Source organism: Exophiala aquamarina, assembly GCF_000709125.1.
Source record: "Exophiala aquamarina CBS 119918 chromosome Unknown aczIA-supercont1.6, whole genome shotgun sequence".
NCBI classification, from domain to species: Eukaryota; Fungi; Ascomycota; class Eurotiomycetes; order Chaetothyriales; family Herpotrichiellaceae; genus Exophiala; species Exophiala aquamarina.
The window spans coordinates 1,564,609-1,578,778 of NW_013550582.1; the positions used below are offsets into that span (position 1 = coordinate 1,564,609).

At 49.1% G+C, this 14,170-nt stretch overlaps 7 protein-coding genes across 7 annotated transcripts; 4 read left to right on the plus strand and 3 right to left on the minus strand.

Moving 5' to 3' along the window:
- Nucleotides 1-350: 350 nt before the first annotated feature.
- A1O9_07915 (septin like spn2) lies at nt 351-1,534 on the plus strand (the record flags this gene model as incomplete). The annotated part of the gene is made up of 4 exons (XM_013403470.1): nt 351-477; nt 529-657; nt 714-795; nt 847-1,534. 4 exons carry the CDS (start codon nt 351-353, stop codon nt 1,532-1,534), a joined length of 1,026 nt encoding a protein of 341 aa, XP_013258924.1.
- A 256-nt stretch (nt 1,535-1,790) lies between these two features.
- On the minus strand, nt 1,791-2,429 carry A1O9_07916 (guanylate kinase; the record flags this gene model as incomplete). Its single annotated transcript, XM_013403471.1, has 1 exon — nt 1,791-2,429. One exon carries the CDS (start codon nt 2,427-2,429, stop codon nt 1,791-1,793), a length of 639 nt encoding a protein of 212 aa, XP_013258925.1.
- A 435-nt stretch (nt 2,430-2,864) lies between these two features.
- Nucleotides 2,865-4,301, plus strand: A1O9_07917 (uncharacterized protein; the record flags this gene model as incomplete). The annotated part of the gene is made up of 1 exon (XM_013403472.1): nt 2,865-4,301. A coding segment is annotated over one exon (1,437 nt), but the record flags the coding sequence as incomplete, so codon positions are not given.
- Nucleotides 4,302-4,973: 672 nt separating this feature from the next.
- On the minus strand, nt 4,974-7,040 carry A1O9_07918 (uncharacterized protein; the record flags this gene model as incomplete). The annotated part of the gene is made up of 4 exons (XM_013403473.1): nt 4,974-5,494; nt 5,564-6,225; nt 6,294-6,686; nt 6,781-7,040. 4 exons carry the CDS (start codon nt 7,038-7,040, stop codon nt 4,974-4,976), a joined length of 1,836 nt encoding a protein of 611 aa, XP_013258927.1.
- Nucleotides 7,041-7,979: 939 nt separating this feature from the next.
- On the plus strand, nt 7,980-8,972 carry A1O9_07919 (uncharacterized protein; the record flags this gene model as incomplete). Its single annotated transcript, XM_013403474.1, has 1 exon — nt 7,980-8,972. One exon carries the CDS (start codon nt 7,980-7,982, stop codon nt 8,970-8,972), a length of 993 nt encoding a protein of 330 aa, XP_013258928.1.
- Nucleotides 8,973-9,366: 394 nt separating this feature from the next.
- Nucleotides 9,367-10,443, minus strand: A1O9_07920 (uncharacterized protein; the record flags this gene model as incomplete). The annotated part of the gene is made up of 1 exon (XM_013403475.1): nt 9,367-10,443. One exon carries the CDS (start codon nt 10,441-10,443, stop codon nt 9,367-9,369), a length of 1,077 nt encoding a protein of 358 aa, XP_013258929.1.
- Nucleotides 10,444-12,990: 2,547 nt separating this feature from the next.
- On the plus strand, nt 12,991-13,890 carry A1O9_07921 (uncharacterized protein; the record flags this gene model as incomplete). The annotated part of the gene is made up of 1 exon (XM_013403476.1): nt 12,991-13,890. One exon carries the CDS (start codon nt 12,991-12,993, stop codon nt 13,888-13,890), a length of 900 nt encoding a protein of 299 aa, XP_013258930.1.
- Nucleotides 13,891-14,170: the final 280 nt, after the last annotated feature.

Genomic DNA, 14,170 nt, shown 5'->3' on the forward strand with positions numbered 1-14,170 from the left:
ATCAAGCCTGTAGAAGTGGGCCTTGTGATTCGGAGTAAAGCTACGGTGAAGTTTCACGAGCAGTAGTGCAATCAAGATTCAAGTCACGTGGGAGCCTCCTCCCCCTGTCCTTGGCTCTGGAAATGGAAAATAGGGGATCAGCCACCAATTGCATGGCTCCTGCAGCGGACCAGCACTGCGCCCATTCCCTATTCCTCAATCCTGTCCACTCTGGGGAAATTTGTCGTGGTCGCAACTTCTTCCTCAAGTCCCTGGCAACTCTCTGTCACTACACATACTCATCCCTCTGATCTCAGTGTTGTCTTCAGCGCAAGTCATCTTTTTGTTTTTGCTATCAAATTTGTCTCACCATGACCATGGCAATGCCACAGGGGAACGCCGTCTTCCCACGAAGCCACGTTGGTTTTGACAGCATCACTCAACAAATCGAGAAGAAACTCCTCAAGAGAGGTTTTCAGTTCAATGTCATTTGCGTCGGTCGGTTGCATCAATGAGGATAATTCTTTACCCAGGACTGATCGCTTTTAGGCCAAACTGGACTGGGCAAGTCGACCCTGATCAACACCATCTTCGCATCACACCTGATCGATTCCAAGGGCCGTCTGCGGCCTGATGAACCCACTCGTTCGACCACTGAGATTCAGACAGTTTCACATAGTGAGTGACTGCCCTTCTCATCCCTGATAGAGGGCATCCAGCTGACCAGCACCTAGTTATTGAGGAAAATGGTGTGCGACTAAGATTGAACATCGTTGACACACCTGGCTACGGCGACTTGGTCAATAACGATCGATGGTGAGCTCGATCATGGTGCTACTACGGCTTGCATCGCTAACTTTCTTTCAGCTGGGACCCCATCGTGAAATACATCAAAGATCAGCACTCTGCGTACCTCCGTAAAGAACTCACCGCCCAGCGCGAACGGTACATCCAAGACACACGTATCCACTGCTGTCTGTTCTTCATTCAGCCGTCCGGTCACGCTCTCAAGCCTATCGACATTGTCGTTCTCAAGAAACTCTCCGACGTCGTAAATGTCGTCCCTGTTATTGCGAAAGCTGACTCCCTGACCCTCGAGGAACGTCGTGCTTTCAAGGAGCGCATTAAGGAGGAATTCGCTTTCCACAACCTGAAGATGTATCCATACGACAACGAAGAGCTAGACGATGAGGAGCGGGCTACAAACAGCACTATCAAGGACATCATCCCATTTGCAGTTGTAGGAAGCGAGAAGACTATCATTGTTAATGGCAAGCAAGTTCGTGGCCGCCAAAACAAATGGGGTGTGATCAATGTCGAGGACGAAAACCACTCCGAATTTGTCTATCTCAGGAACTTCCTCACCCGAACACATCTTCAGGATCTCATTGAAACCACCAGCCAGATCCACTACGAGACATTCCGTGCCAAGCAATTGTTGGCCCTGAAGGAAAGCAGTGCAGCAAGCGGCATGGCTGGAAGCAGGCCTATCAGCCCATCCGCAGACAGGGAGCTGAGCCGAGGTTCGCAACGCATGACCATGAATGGGTACTAGGTGGAGTGCTTCAATCGACAGGATGGAATGGATTTCGTGGAGTGATTGTTGAGCAAGAGCGTTTGCCATCTTCTTGTCACTGTCACCTTTAAGAACTTTTTTTCCCTAATGCAGCGTCTATGGAGAGCGGGTCTTTTCGTTTTTCAACATGGGTATAATAATTCTCATGACCTTTCATCCGCCCTGTTCCCTTTTTTCGTTCCGTAAGAACGCCAGCATAGTCATATATGCACACACAGAGTGAACCCTTTCTTTATCAATTGCCGTAAGATATGTCTTTCATCACCCACTTGTCGAGTTCCTTGAATGTAGTCTCAAGATCATCGTTGACAATCACCTTGTCGTTCTTGCCCTCGGTTCTGCAATATTCCATCTCATTTTTGGCTTGGGCTAATCGTTTCTGGATTGAGTCCTCACTTGTGTCGCCTCTTCCACGTAGCCTCTGCTCCAATACTTCAATGCTGGGGGGCTGGATGAAGCATATTCTTGGGTTCAGCCGGCTCTTTTTAAGTTGCTTCACTCCTTCCATCTCGATATCGAAGATGCATATTCTCTTTCCCTCAGCAGTGGTACCGTCGATACTTTTCCCCTTTCCCTCCGCAACATCTTTCACCGACTGTCTGGATGACCCATAATGGTTCCCACCGAACTTGGCATGCTCCTCGAATGCGTCTTCAGCGACCATCTTCTCGAAGGTCTCGAGGGACGTGAAATGATAGTGGACCCCGTCTTCTTCACCTGGCCGTGGTTTTCGGGTAGTGTGGGACACACTGAAGCCGAACAGGGTAGGATGCAGGGCGAAGAGTCTCTTGATAAGTGTTGATTTTCCAGTGCCTGAGGGCCCCGAAAATACAATGGGTCGAGCTTCTCCAACGGATTCTGCAGTGGGAGCCATTTTTAGCTTGGAGGTCAGCTGTCTTGTAGCGAACGGAGCAATCTTTGCTGCATGAAAGGGAAATGGGGTGATAAGGCGACGGGACTTCAGGTTCATAAGCACTCCGTACTTCGAAACGCCTCATGTCGAGTTGCGAGGAACTGCATATAAAGAAAGCGCGGTGGACAAGTGGCCAATAGCAAGCTCCCGATTGCGGGCGACTTGGTGTCTTGGCAGGGGCATAGTGACGGTGCTTAATTTCTACATCACTCTATTGACAACTGCAAAAGACATCTATTCATCTTAGATGCTTTCCAAACCCAAACAATACCATCGGCAATCATGGACGTGGCCGGCGACGACACTGCCGTCGTCGAGACGGCATCGCATGATCAGATAGATGAGCCACCAAAAGATGCTGCCTTTGCTGACACAGCAGCAACCATTGCTCCAGTGGCTGCCAAAGCTCGGCCTCGCGGGAGACACGCGAAAGACCCTCTGGCCCAGTCCATCTGCTTCAAATGCCAACGTGTCGAAGATATGGAACTTAAACTACGTGAGTATCTAGACAATCCTACTGGGGAGGCTGAGCACACCACGCTTGAGTTTTCCTTCCCTGTCACTGCAGCCTTCATGGTGCCTAAAAGAGAGCCGATTGGTCCACAAACTCCCGATAGAAGGGTCCCATACATCTACAGTGCTTTCAACAAGACGGCTGTCAGTGTCATCGACGCCTTGCATACTATCAAGGACCCAAAGGAACAGGCATTGACTCAGAGATCAATTTCCAAGACCCTGGTTGAATCAGTTCAGCGTGCGGACGGAAACAAATACAGCTTTCACAATCATTGGCTCAGTCGTGAGGACCAAGCAAGCAGATTTTCGTACTATTGCAATGACTCCATGTTGAACAAAGGGAGAGCCGCCAATGAGGGAGCTGCCAAAGTTCGTAACTCTGTCAAGATCAGGAAGCCAGTCTACGAATGCCAGGGTCTTCTGTCTGTAAAATTCTCGGTCACCAAGATGAGCCTTGAACTACATTACAAGCATGTGCAGTTGCACCCGACCTACGAAGAACGAGCCCCGCCTCCACGGAGGGACAGTAAAAGGCGAAAGCTTCTGGAAATTTTTCACCCCGAGCTTCTACCAACGCTGGCACGGGAGAAGAGTTCCAAGAAAAAATCAACACCGACTCCCAAAGATCGGCCTATCCGGAAACGCCGGGCAACAGAGCCCTTGCCTCAGCCAGGAACAGATACCGTCCCAGACTCTGGTCGAGAAAACAGTCTGCAGCCCCTCTTTGACTTCCTTGGTTCTACTAATGGACTTCAACAAGAGCCTTCTGACGGTATCGTCGCGGATCAGCCAGAAAATGGAGGCTCTACTCCAGCTTCAGGAACCGAAGCGGAAGCAGATGCAGACAATGCTACTGGAGAGCCTCCCGAGAAAGACCCACCGACGCCGCGTTTCCCAGGCATGATGTCTGGGTTTATGACTGGAGAATCCATAACTTGGGGTCCAAGGCCAAACATGAAGAAAGTTCGACAGGCGGAACGTCAGAAGGGACGTGCAATACGAATTTCAGCTCCTGCTCTTGCTGCTACTGTCACATCTGGTTCGACGACTGAGCATAGCTCTACCGTCTCTCTAGCCACACCCGCACTGAATCCGACCTCGGAACTTGAGGCGTTAAGAGCTCAACTCCAAGCGGCGGAGCAGAAGATCCGTGATATGGAAGCCGAGAAGGCAAGGACGAATGCTCCCGTCAGCTGGAATCCACCTCCCCAGCCTGGCTATCCGCATCCCTACTATCCACCACCATCACAACATTACCCTTATCCTCCACCCACTTGGCACTATCCGGCGCCACATGGTCCCTCGCCACCCATCTATCCTCCTGGTCCTCAACATTCTGGTTCTCAAAAATCGCCTGTTCAATCCGCACCGACATACGGCTTCGTTAGTGGTCCTGCAGCACCTCCAAACAACCAACCTCTCAATTCAGCGCCCCAGAATAGCCAACCACCCGGTCCAGACCCAAGATTCAAACCTTACCGCCCCTTGTACCAACTTTCTGTTCCCAAATTTACATCTCCTGTAGAAGTGGAGGCTGCAGCTCGAGAATCTACCTCATCGGACTAAAAGAAGCGTTCTTCTTTTCAGCATTTGAGATTGCTTGCGCGAGCGACCCATAGCAAGTTCAACACCCTGGTGATAAACTGAGCATGTGTGGGGTTTGTTACTGGCTTTGAGAATGTTCATCAGAGCACGTGGGCGCGGCCTTGAAGAACGATGTCAGCCATTTCAGGATTGCTTCTCGACATGTATTCATTTCTATGGTTTTTTAGTTACTAGTTGAGGATGCCAGAACCTAGAGCTAGGGAGTCCTTTCATCATCTTAAGTATATCTATGGCTTACATGAGAGCTCGGTTCTATTTACAAACTCTCATATCCTATCCTGTCTCTAACGATGAGTATGGTGAATTGTTCAAACAGAAATATCATATTCGCTTTGATCCCCGTCAGGACCGGCCATCAGAAGGATCCTTTCCTTAGAGACATCGTCAAGCCGCAAGACCATTTCGTTGGATCTCCACAACCTCGACCAAAGGTCGCTTCTCCTCTGTCAGGGCAGCCTCGCTCGGATGGAATTGAGGTGTGCTGCTAATAAATTTCGCCCCTGTCACAATCTTTCTCCTCTTAGACTTAGACGAGAAGGGGCTCAGGTCAGTGTTTGAGATATAGTAAGCCCAATCAGCGGACGGGTCCATCTCAGTTTGGCTGTAGCCACTGCCCATCCACGAGAAGCGATTGCCATTGTAACGCACTTCGAAATCATCATGGCGAGGATGTTCCATCACTTCCATGAAATGCAAGGAACTGCCGGGCCATAGCGCCATGACTCGGCCTTCTTTCGTGCCGTTCTTGTACCATGATCGGCAGTCCTCTGTCCATACGGTGCACTGCATGTACTTGTCAACATGCTCGACGAAATCGTCCACCGCTTCCTTCTTGGGTGAGAAGCTGCGGATGTTCTCCGTCTGCCACCGATCAACCCAGTGCAACATATAATCTGCCTGCACTTCTACATTGCAGTGTCAGTGTTTCGACACCAGACTATTGGCAAACAAATTATGGGAAGTTCGTCACATACCGATGACCCGCAATACCGGGCCATTGCCAATGGGACAGTTAGGCCCCAGGAAGAACATGTAGTTCGGTATATCCGCTGCAGCGGTGCCGAGATAGCTCCTTGGATCGTCTGCCCACTCATTCTGAAGATTGACTCTGTGGCCTTGTACTGGAAAGCGAGGTTTAAACGACACATCGAATCCCGTAGCACAGATCAAAACGTCCAAAGGATGTTCGACACCAGTATTATCCACACATCCGCCCTTAGTGATCCGCTTGATCTCACCGAGGACGACTTCTACATTGTCCTTTCGCAGCGTTTCGAGGTAGTTGATACCCGGAGTAAGGCGGCGGCAACCAGGGCTCCATTTGGGGATCAGTTTCGATGCCAGGTCCTGATTGTTGAGCTTTGTTCGCATCTGAGCCGTTAGATCGTCCTTGATCTCATTTTGGGTGTCGGAGTCTTTGATGAATGTACCAAACAAGCAATTCATGCTCGTCTCGTTCATCTTGCGGTACTCTAGCAATTCGTTCGGGTTGTTCTTGAAGTTATTCATTTCGGTTTCCGTGTATCTATGCTGGTCTAAGCCATGGACAGGTGAGATCCAGCTTGTGCCTCTTATGAATGTCACCAGTTTCTCTACTTTGGGCTGGATGGCTGGCAATATTTGAATACCAGATGATCTGCAGAATGAAAGTAGTCAGCAATGAAGCCTCGAGAGACCCTCTTCACAAGGTATTGATGACTTTACCCATTCCCAATCAGTCCGACAGTCTTTCCATCAAGAGCGACATCAGGATTCCAGTTTGCACTATGAAGCAACGGTCCCTTAAATTCATGCAAGCCCGGCACATCAGGCCACCGCCAATTATTCAAAATCCCAGTGGCATTGATGAGAATGTCGCACTGGTCATGATATTTGGATCCCTCCCTGCCATTGCTGACTTCGACGTCCCAGGCTTCGCCGTTCCAACTGGCACCAACAACCTGTTGCTGCAGCTGGATGTACTTTTTCAATTCATGTTTTTCTGCGAAATTCTGAAAGTACTGGAATAATTCCTCAGAAGAGACATAAACAGCACTGGCATTGACAGACGGCTCCCAAGAGAAAGTGTAATTGTGGGCCGGAACGTCACAGGCACATCTGCATGGGTAAACCGTTAGTCAAGACACATACTGAACTTTTCACACTCTCGGCTCTGCAATACAGAAGCAAGTGGAAGTCGGCAAATACATACCCGGGATACCTGTTCTCCCACCATGTCCCCGAAATCGCCGGGTTTTTCTCATAAATGGTCAACTTGAAGTTCTGAAACGATCGTTGTAACTTGTACGCAAAGCACAGCCCCGACGCACCAGCACCGATGCAGATAATTCGAACCTGACGTTCTGCGAATAGCGGCTTCCCTGGTGCTGGATGTCGTGAGTGCCGTTGTTTGTCTCTTTGGAGCGTCTCCGTTGCCTGTGTCAACAATGGTACGGAAATGGCGCTTGCCATGTCTTATTGACTACTTCCTTTATGGTTGTTGCCTTCAAGTTTCCTATCTGTTGTATCTATATTTATGAGAATCGAGTTGAAGGAAGAATTAGTCTTCTTTCGACAGCAGTGACAGCTCGGCTAGATGGACATTAACAATGAGATCTTCCGCTGGCACCTTGACTCTTGATCAGGGTTTAAAGCATTCAACCAAGGGACACGATCTTGCAACTCGCACAAATGACCCCACCAAAGGCGAAGTGAATGCCATGACTTTTCTCGGGCGTCCCACCTAGAATCTTTATGCTTGGAAGGAAAGGTTGTTGCAACCCAGCATCGGTGTCGCTAGCCAGTACCGCGTAAATCGGGTCTGTGAAGGAAAACAAGCTGATTGCGGTCCCTTTTTGGGGCTATTACATAGCAGGCAATATGAAATAGGCTCTGATCATGCGGGCGTCGTATATTATGTCCGTCATTTACATCTACCAGGAGATAATTGGAGACTCTCTTCCCATCGAGGTACCGCAGGGTTGCGGAGAAGTGGCACCATGTGAAGATACGAGTAAGTTTGCGGTACCACTAGATCCACTAGCGGTCCAGTTTCCCACTGTCAACTTCTGTTTCAATGCGGAGTACAGCATGCAATTCCCGGGTTCGGCTGTTTGATATCAATGTTCCTTGTAGGGATTTCCGCTCGTTGGGAGGTTTTCAGTAGATTTACGGGTAAGGGTAGGGACGCTCTCAGTTAATCGGGTTCTCGGCAAGGCGAACTACTGTAGATATACTCATCGCAAACATACGCGAATCTTGAAGAGGTACTCACCAAGCAGAGCCTAGAGAGTTGCATTCGAGTCTAAACCAGAGTTAATCACAACTTTCTCTAGGATCGTGGCTGTCACATTTGCAGAAGTGTTCAGAACTCTCTCCCGGAACCAAGGCTTTCAATTGAAGAACGAAATGATGCCGACCCTGCAAAACAAGGTCGATGTACACTCGCACTATGTGCCAGACAGCTACCGACAAGTCTGTCTTGAGCATGGGCATGCTCACCCAGACGGCATGCCAGGGTTTCCGACATGGTCGGAAGACGAGCATCTGGCAATGATGGACTCACTCGATATCAACAAGGCATATCTCAGCATCACTTCGCCAGGAACCCATCTGATCCAAGGGAACGACGACCTGGCTCGAAGAGTCACTAGAGATTGTAACATCGCGGCAGCAAATTTCAAGAGACGTTGTCCAGATCGCATTGGATTCTTTGCTTCAACCCCCCTGCCCGACGTAGCTGGAACTCTGGAGGAAATCAAAGCCGCGTTTGACAAAAAGGATCTAAATGCTGATGGCGTCGTTGTAGAGACGAACCATCATGGGACATATCTGGGAGACGAAAAATTTGAACCAGTGATGCGGGCTCTTAATGAGAAGAAGGCAGTGGTATTCATTCATCCGACGACACCCTGCTTGGGCACCGGACAAGCAGCCACGCCGCTCCCTCATATACCTCAGCCCATGCTGGAATTCTTCTTCGAAACGGCGCGGGCAGTTGCTAATCTGTTCATTTCTGGGACCGTTAACAGATATCCAAACATCACATATATTATTTCACACTGCGGTGGTGCTCTCCCACCAATGATCCGACGCATCTGCGGAGCAAGTCCGATCATAGGTCTCGGGGATGACTTGTCCGTTGAGAAGGTTCACGCGAAATTGAACCAGCAATTTTACTTCGACACAGCGGGCTGGCCGTTTCCAGAACAGATGCAGGGTCTATTACAACATGTCACCCCAGAGCGCATCCTGTATGGCACTGACTTTCCATGGACACCGATTAGTGTGGTGACGCAGTCATCAAAGGACCATGATGAGTTCGTGCCCCAGGCCTTTCCGAACCAGCAAGATCGTGATAAACTTTGCTTTGAGAATGCACAGAGGTTGTTGCCATCTAGCTAGGTAAATGAGAGTTCTCGAGAGATATTGTCCAGACAAACAATTGAAACGTATAATAGAGTTACAGCATTAATCCATGTTCAAAGAAGTCAGCCGATATTAACAGAGTGTGACTCAGATCGACACTTTGGAAGGAAGTCGTCTTAACCCGTACGCTGGTTGTGATTTGGGAGTTTTAGCTACAAGTGATCCTTCGCCACCGAATCGGCTATTTGCTCAAGAGCAACATGGCCACGCGCAGCCTCACTGACACTTTCAAGAGTTCACTCTCTATGTTTCTTCCTCAGGCCAAGCCCATGGGCAGCCTATCTCCAGTGACGCCTGCGGCCAGGTCTTTGGTTCTGTTGAATTTATGACACGCTTCTGATTAGGGAAAGGTTTCAATCAAAAGTCTTTTTTATTCTGAGCCGAACGAAGTCCATGGGTAGAGCTGCTGTCGCATTTCTTCCGCTATCCCCCAGTGAGTGGACATGGCCCGCAACATGGCTTGAAACTGGTAGAGCGAGTGCCGCAAGTTCAATCTCCGGAAGCCTGGCTGTAAGCGCTGGGTCTCGATGAATTGCCGACACTTTGACGCAATTGGTCCGTCATTGTGGCCTTCTACACCTGCTATTATAGCCCAGTCCAGCTCTTGCGGTACCACAACGTCAGCTTGTCCCGCTCGGCAATATGCACAATATATGGTCGCCGCAGAAAATACCGCTGGAGGCATACTCGGTGCCGTAACACGTCCTACGGGCAACCGCTCTGCCAGATCTTGGATTCCGATTGCAAATAGCAATGCCCTTCGTCCTTTCGGGCTCTGTGTCCATCTGTTAGGACCCTCTGAGGGTATGGTAGGTTTTTGCCCCACGCCGAAAATGTTCTGCGGTGGCCCTTCGCCGCCGAGCTGTCTGAAGAGCTTGACGGTATCAACTATCAAGTCGAGACATAGTGCCTTCCACCGAATATGAAGCTCCAGATTTCCAATGGGCACCTCGGGATTTCCCAAGCACTTGGTCTTGATAGTGAGGAGCGCCTGAACGAGTACAGCTTCCGAAACTACGCCCACGGCATCCCCTCCTGCAAAGTTTCTTTCCAGAATCACTGCCTGGATTCCTTCGAGGAGCACTGAGATGGTGAACGGGTAGATAGAAGCCCCTCGTGGTAATTTGGATTCGAAGATCATATTGTAGATCTCTCTCAGCGGATGTGGATCTTTCCATTGTTGCCGCATTTTCGTACTCCATTCGTCAACCGTGGTCGCATGGAATACCGCGTGCGGCGCTGCCGACTGCAATGGGTTTAGTACGTGCTTCCCAATCGGCAGACCTCCATGGTAACGCGCTAACTGAGCGTCGATTATGAAGAGTGCAAATATGCTCCTTCTCTTGGTCTCCAGATCCGCCCACTGCTTCCAGCTCTCTAGCCTCTCCTGGATTGGAGCAGCATCTTCTGGCAGATCTTCCAGCGTGAATTCCTCAAGTTCGAACATTCCTAGCCTTCGTGCCCACGAGAACGGCCAACCATGCACAGTTTGGGATATATGTCTTAACTTGTGTGACTGTTGTTGCGTCAGCGAGAGTCCCAAATTCAAAAGCGTGATTCTCCCGATTAAACACCTTTGATAGCATCGCGTATACTTGTCCAAGTATGGAACATGTCACAATTTGCCAACTAGAAGTATGATCGGTCAAGCTTTGCTCGTAAACATAGTTCCACTGAGTATGCAGTTGTCAGCAGAGCCGCGGGAATTAGATGACAAAAAGGAACGACATACTCTAGTCGAAGCGGCAACATAGGCAATTTCCCATAGAAGTTCACCCTAAAGACCACTGATCAATATTAATAGTGGGACTAGGAACTTGGCTTACCTTTGAAACGGCGTCGGCAGTTCCAATGAAGAGAGAGCCGATTGCCGCCATACTGAGTAAAACGAAAGGAGTCGTACCTTTCATTGTCCATGTTGCTTCATGAAGTACTGGGAAACAGGTATTGAAGCGTGAGAAAAATAGTGAGAGGCATACGTCAAAGAACGAGCTCGTAATTCCCTTCTGTCGTATCTCCAGCTTGTAACTCGCCGACTAATATTGAATTGTTAGTGAACAGTCGAGCAAAACAAATGATATCTTCTGCTGTTGCTTACTGCATCAAGAATCAAGTTATTCAACTGTAAAAGGGCTTGCGGACTGGCTTCTTCTATTTGTCTTGATTGGACATCACGAACAGTACTTTTCGCAATGTCGTGGCCCGTAAGTCTGGAATGTTGTGCTCCAGGGTCAGGAGTGTCCGGAATCGACCAAGCCACTGGGGATGGGAATAGATATTGCAGGATATCTTCCGACTCATCGAAAGTCAGAGGATGGCTCTGATCCAGACTGGAAAATTGGAACGGGGCTTGGTTCAGATCGTTGTCCAACTGCGTTCCGTTCACGACTCCTGAGATATCCAGATTGTCATGATGTGATTCTTGTTGCCAGTTCCACATCTCGGCCGCTTGTGAAACACTCGGAGCCGAAGCTTCTGGAACACCTTGCTCATCTAGTTGGGCACTTGATTTTGAGAATCTTTGAAGGTCTGAATCTTTATGTGTTTTTTTGTGGCGGTTTAGAGTGTCAACTCTAGCAAAAGTCCTCCGACAAATTTCACATGAAAACGGCCTGTCTCCGGTATCTGGAAGAAGAGTGAGTGAGACCTTGAAGGGCTGGTGACAAGGGTGCATGGACGTACGCGTTCTTTCATGCCGCTTCGGAAGGTTAGGTCATCATATCGCAAGCAGACTAATGATGGTGTCAACTCACAAGCAAGTGTTCGTATTTCGAAGAAAACTTATGGCAGTATCTACAATGCTGCCTCCTCCGGCCCACCTCGCTTGCTACTTGTCCTCTCAGGGTCTCCATTCCCTCACCAATAGAAATCATATAAGTCGAACAAAATTCCAGAAGCCTGTAGAACCCTTGCCGATGTGCATCTTCAAAGAGTAATTTCAGGCTTTCCTGAAGTCACAAAAGATAATCTGGTGCTTGCAAAGCATGTCATTACGTTGAAAATGAGCTTACCACGGTCAGAATGGGTCTAAGCATTCCGAGAGCAGTAAAGCGTTGAAATGCTGTGGCCGTGGAGCCGATTTTACCCCGCAAAGACAGACCGCGATCACCAACCAATTCCCAACCGAGGCGAGGCTGACAATCCCATTTCACGTGACGCCGTCCATCTGAACTTCATAGCACAGAAACTGTGTGGTTAACGAGGCTGGCATTCGTTTTCTGTGGATTTCAAAGCGCTTACAATAGCTCTCTGCGCCAGCTCATGGAGGGAACCTACATTGTACCAACCGACTAGATTCCTCAGCAAATACTACCAGTCCAAAGAATTTTAGTCTATTAGCAATATGGCAAAGCTAGGTCACTGCGATCGAGTCTTCACTATATATATGTGACCCAGTTAATAACTAGCAACAGAAAAATGCGGTGCAGCCCCCTATCAAGCGACTAAACACCATCAGGCAACCTCATCTCCACCAGAGTGACTCATCATGCATGCTTTGGAGGTGTGGACCTAAAAATTGTCGTCTAATATGCCCATCGGTTAATATGGCTTTGCTTGCACTATTATCGTCACCTATCTTACTTCTTGGTTTGTCGAAATTGGGTCTGCGGGGCGGCTGTTGCCGTAATGTCCCCTGGTGTGGAGAATCAAATATTGCGGTACCCTAATATCCGACACTCCACTCTCCCTGGGGCGTAGTCGGATGGATATATTGGACAATTTTTGCTTTACGAGCATTTGGCATTCTCACCTTATTTCAGCCTATGTGTGACTCCCTGTGCTGAGGCGGCGCGGGCTACCCGTTAAGTCCGTGATTATCACAAAACCACACGTGTACCCAATCTAGGTGGGATATAATTGCAAGGTGCAACAAAGACATGTTATTGATGTCCCAAACCTGTACCGAGTCTACACGCTCACGTCTGAGAATACTCAGGTAAATCACACCAATATCTGCGTATACACAAATTCAGCATCCGTCATCCAGTCAACTATGTCTGGTCCTCATCTAAGAACTGCCATTGTCACAGGGGCGACATCAGGCATAGGACTTGCTCTGACACAGCATCTCCTCTCGCTCGAGAACCCAGCTTGGCGAGTGGTCATGGTTGCGCGAGGCACGCCTGCCAAAAAGCTCAACCTCGATCCGGACCGAACATTATTCATCTCAACAGATGTTTCATGCTGGCATGAACTGTCGAACGCATTCAAGCAAGCCTGGAACTGGAATGGAATGAACACGAACCGCATTGACTTCATCGCTGTAAATGCGGGGACTGACGACAAGGAATCCATCTACGATGCCATGGATCTGGATGCCGAGCCTGGTATCCCCAACTTGAAATGCATTGAGGTGAACCTCCTCAGTGTGGTGTACGCACTCAAGCTGTTCATCTACTATGCACGGAAATCTCGGATGGTGTCGAAAATGTCGGACTTTAATCCGAAGTTTGTGATCACTGGAAGCTGTGTTGGGCAGTATCCATTCCCCGTGGCACCACAGTATTGTGCCTCAAAACATGGAGTGGTGGGGCTGACTCGCTCGGTTGGCAGGAGGCTACTGAAGCATGACAATATTGCTGTCAATTGCATCATGCCTGGCTTCGTACCTACCTCACTTGCGCCTCCTAAGTTGCTAGAGTTGTGGCCCAAGAAACATGCTACTTCAATCGCAGCAGTGGTCAGGGCGTTTATGGAGCTGATCAATGACAGTGGGAAAGTCGAGCAAGACGGAAGATCTGATGGCGCAAATGGGTCGATCAAAACTGCGCAGACTGTCGAAGTGGTAAACGACACGCTCTTTTATCGCTCTGAGGTTGCTAGTCCAAATGAGAGTATGGAGTTCTTGAGAGCACAGGCTGAGGAAGGTGGCTTATGGATGAGCATGTTTTGAGAAACCTCAGGCACACTTTGACTGCTTAAGAGAAATCAATTCGAGGTCGTCATGTCTCATCGTAGGCACTATTACGATTCTCTCGTTGAATCGTTGGGAAAGCAGCATATCTGAAAACTGGCAGGAGGACGTAGAATCTTCGAATTAAACTAGCTGTTTCTCGAAAATGCCGCTCATATACTTCTTACTCTGCTGTTACTGCCTGTCTCCGAGTATAAGTCACTACCGCCCGAACGCGTGGCAGCTCCGGATGTCAATACGTCTGTAGACGTTTGACAAG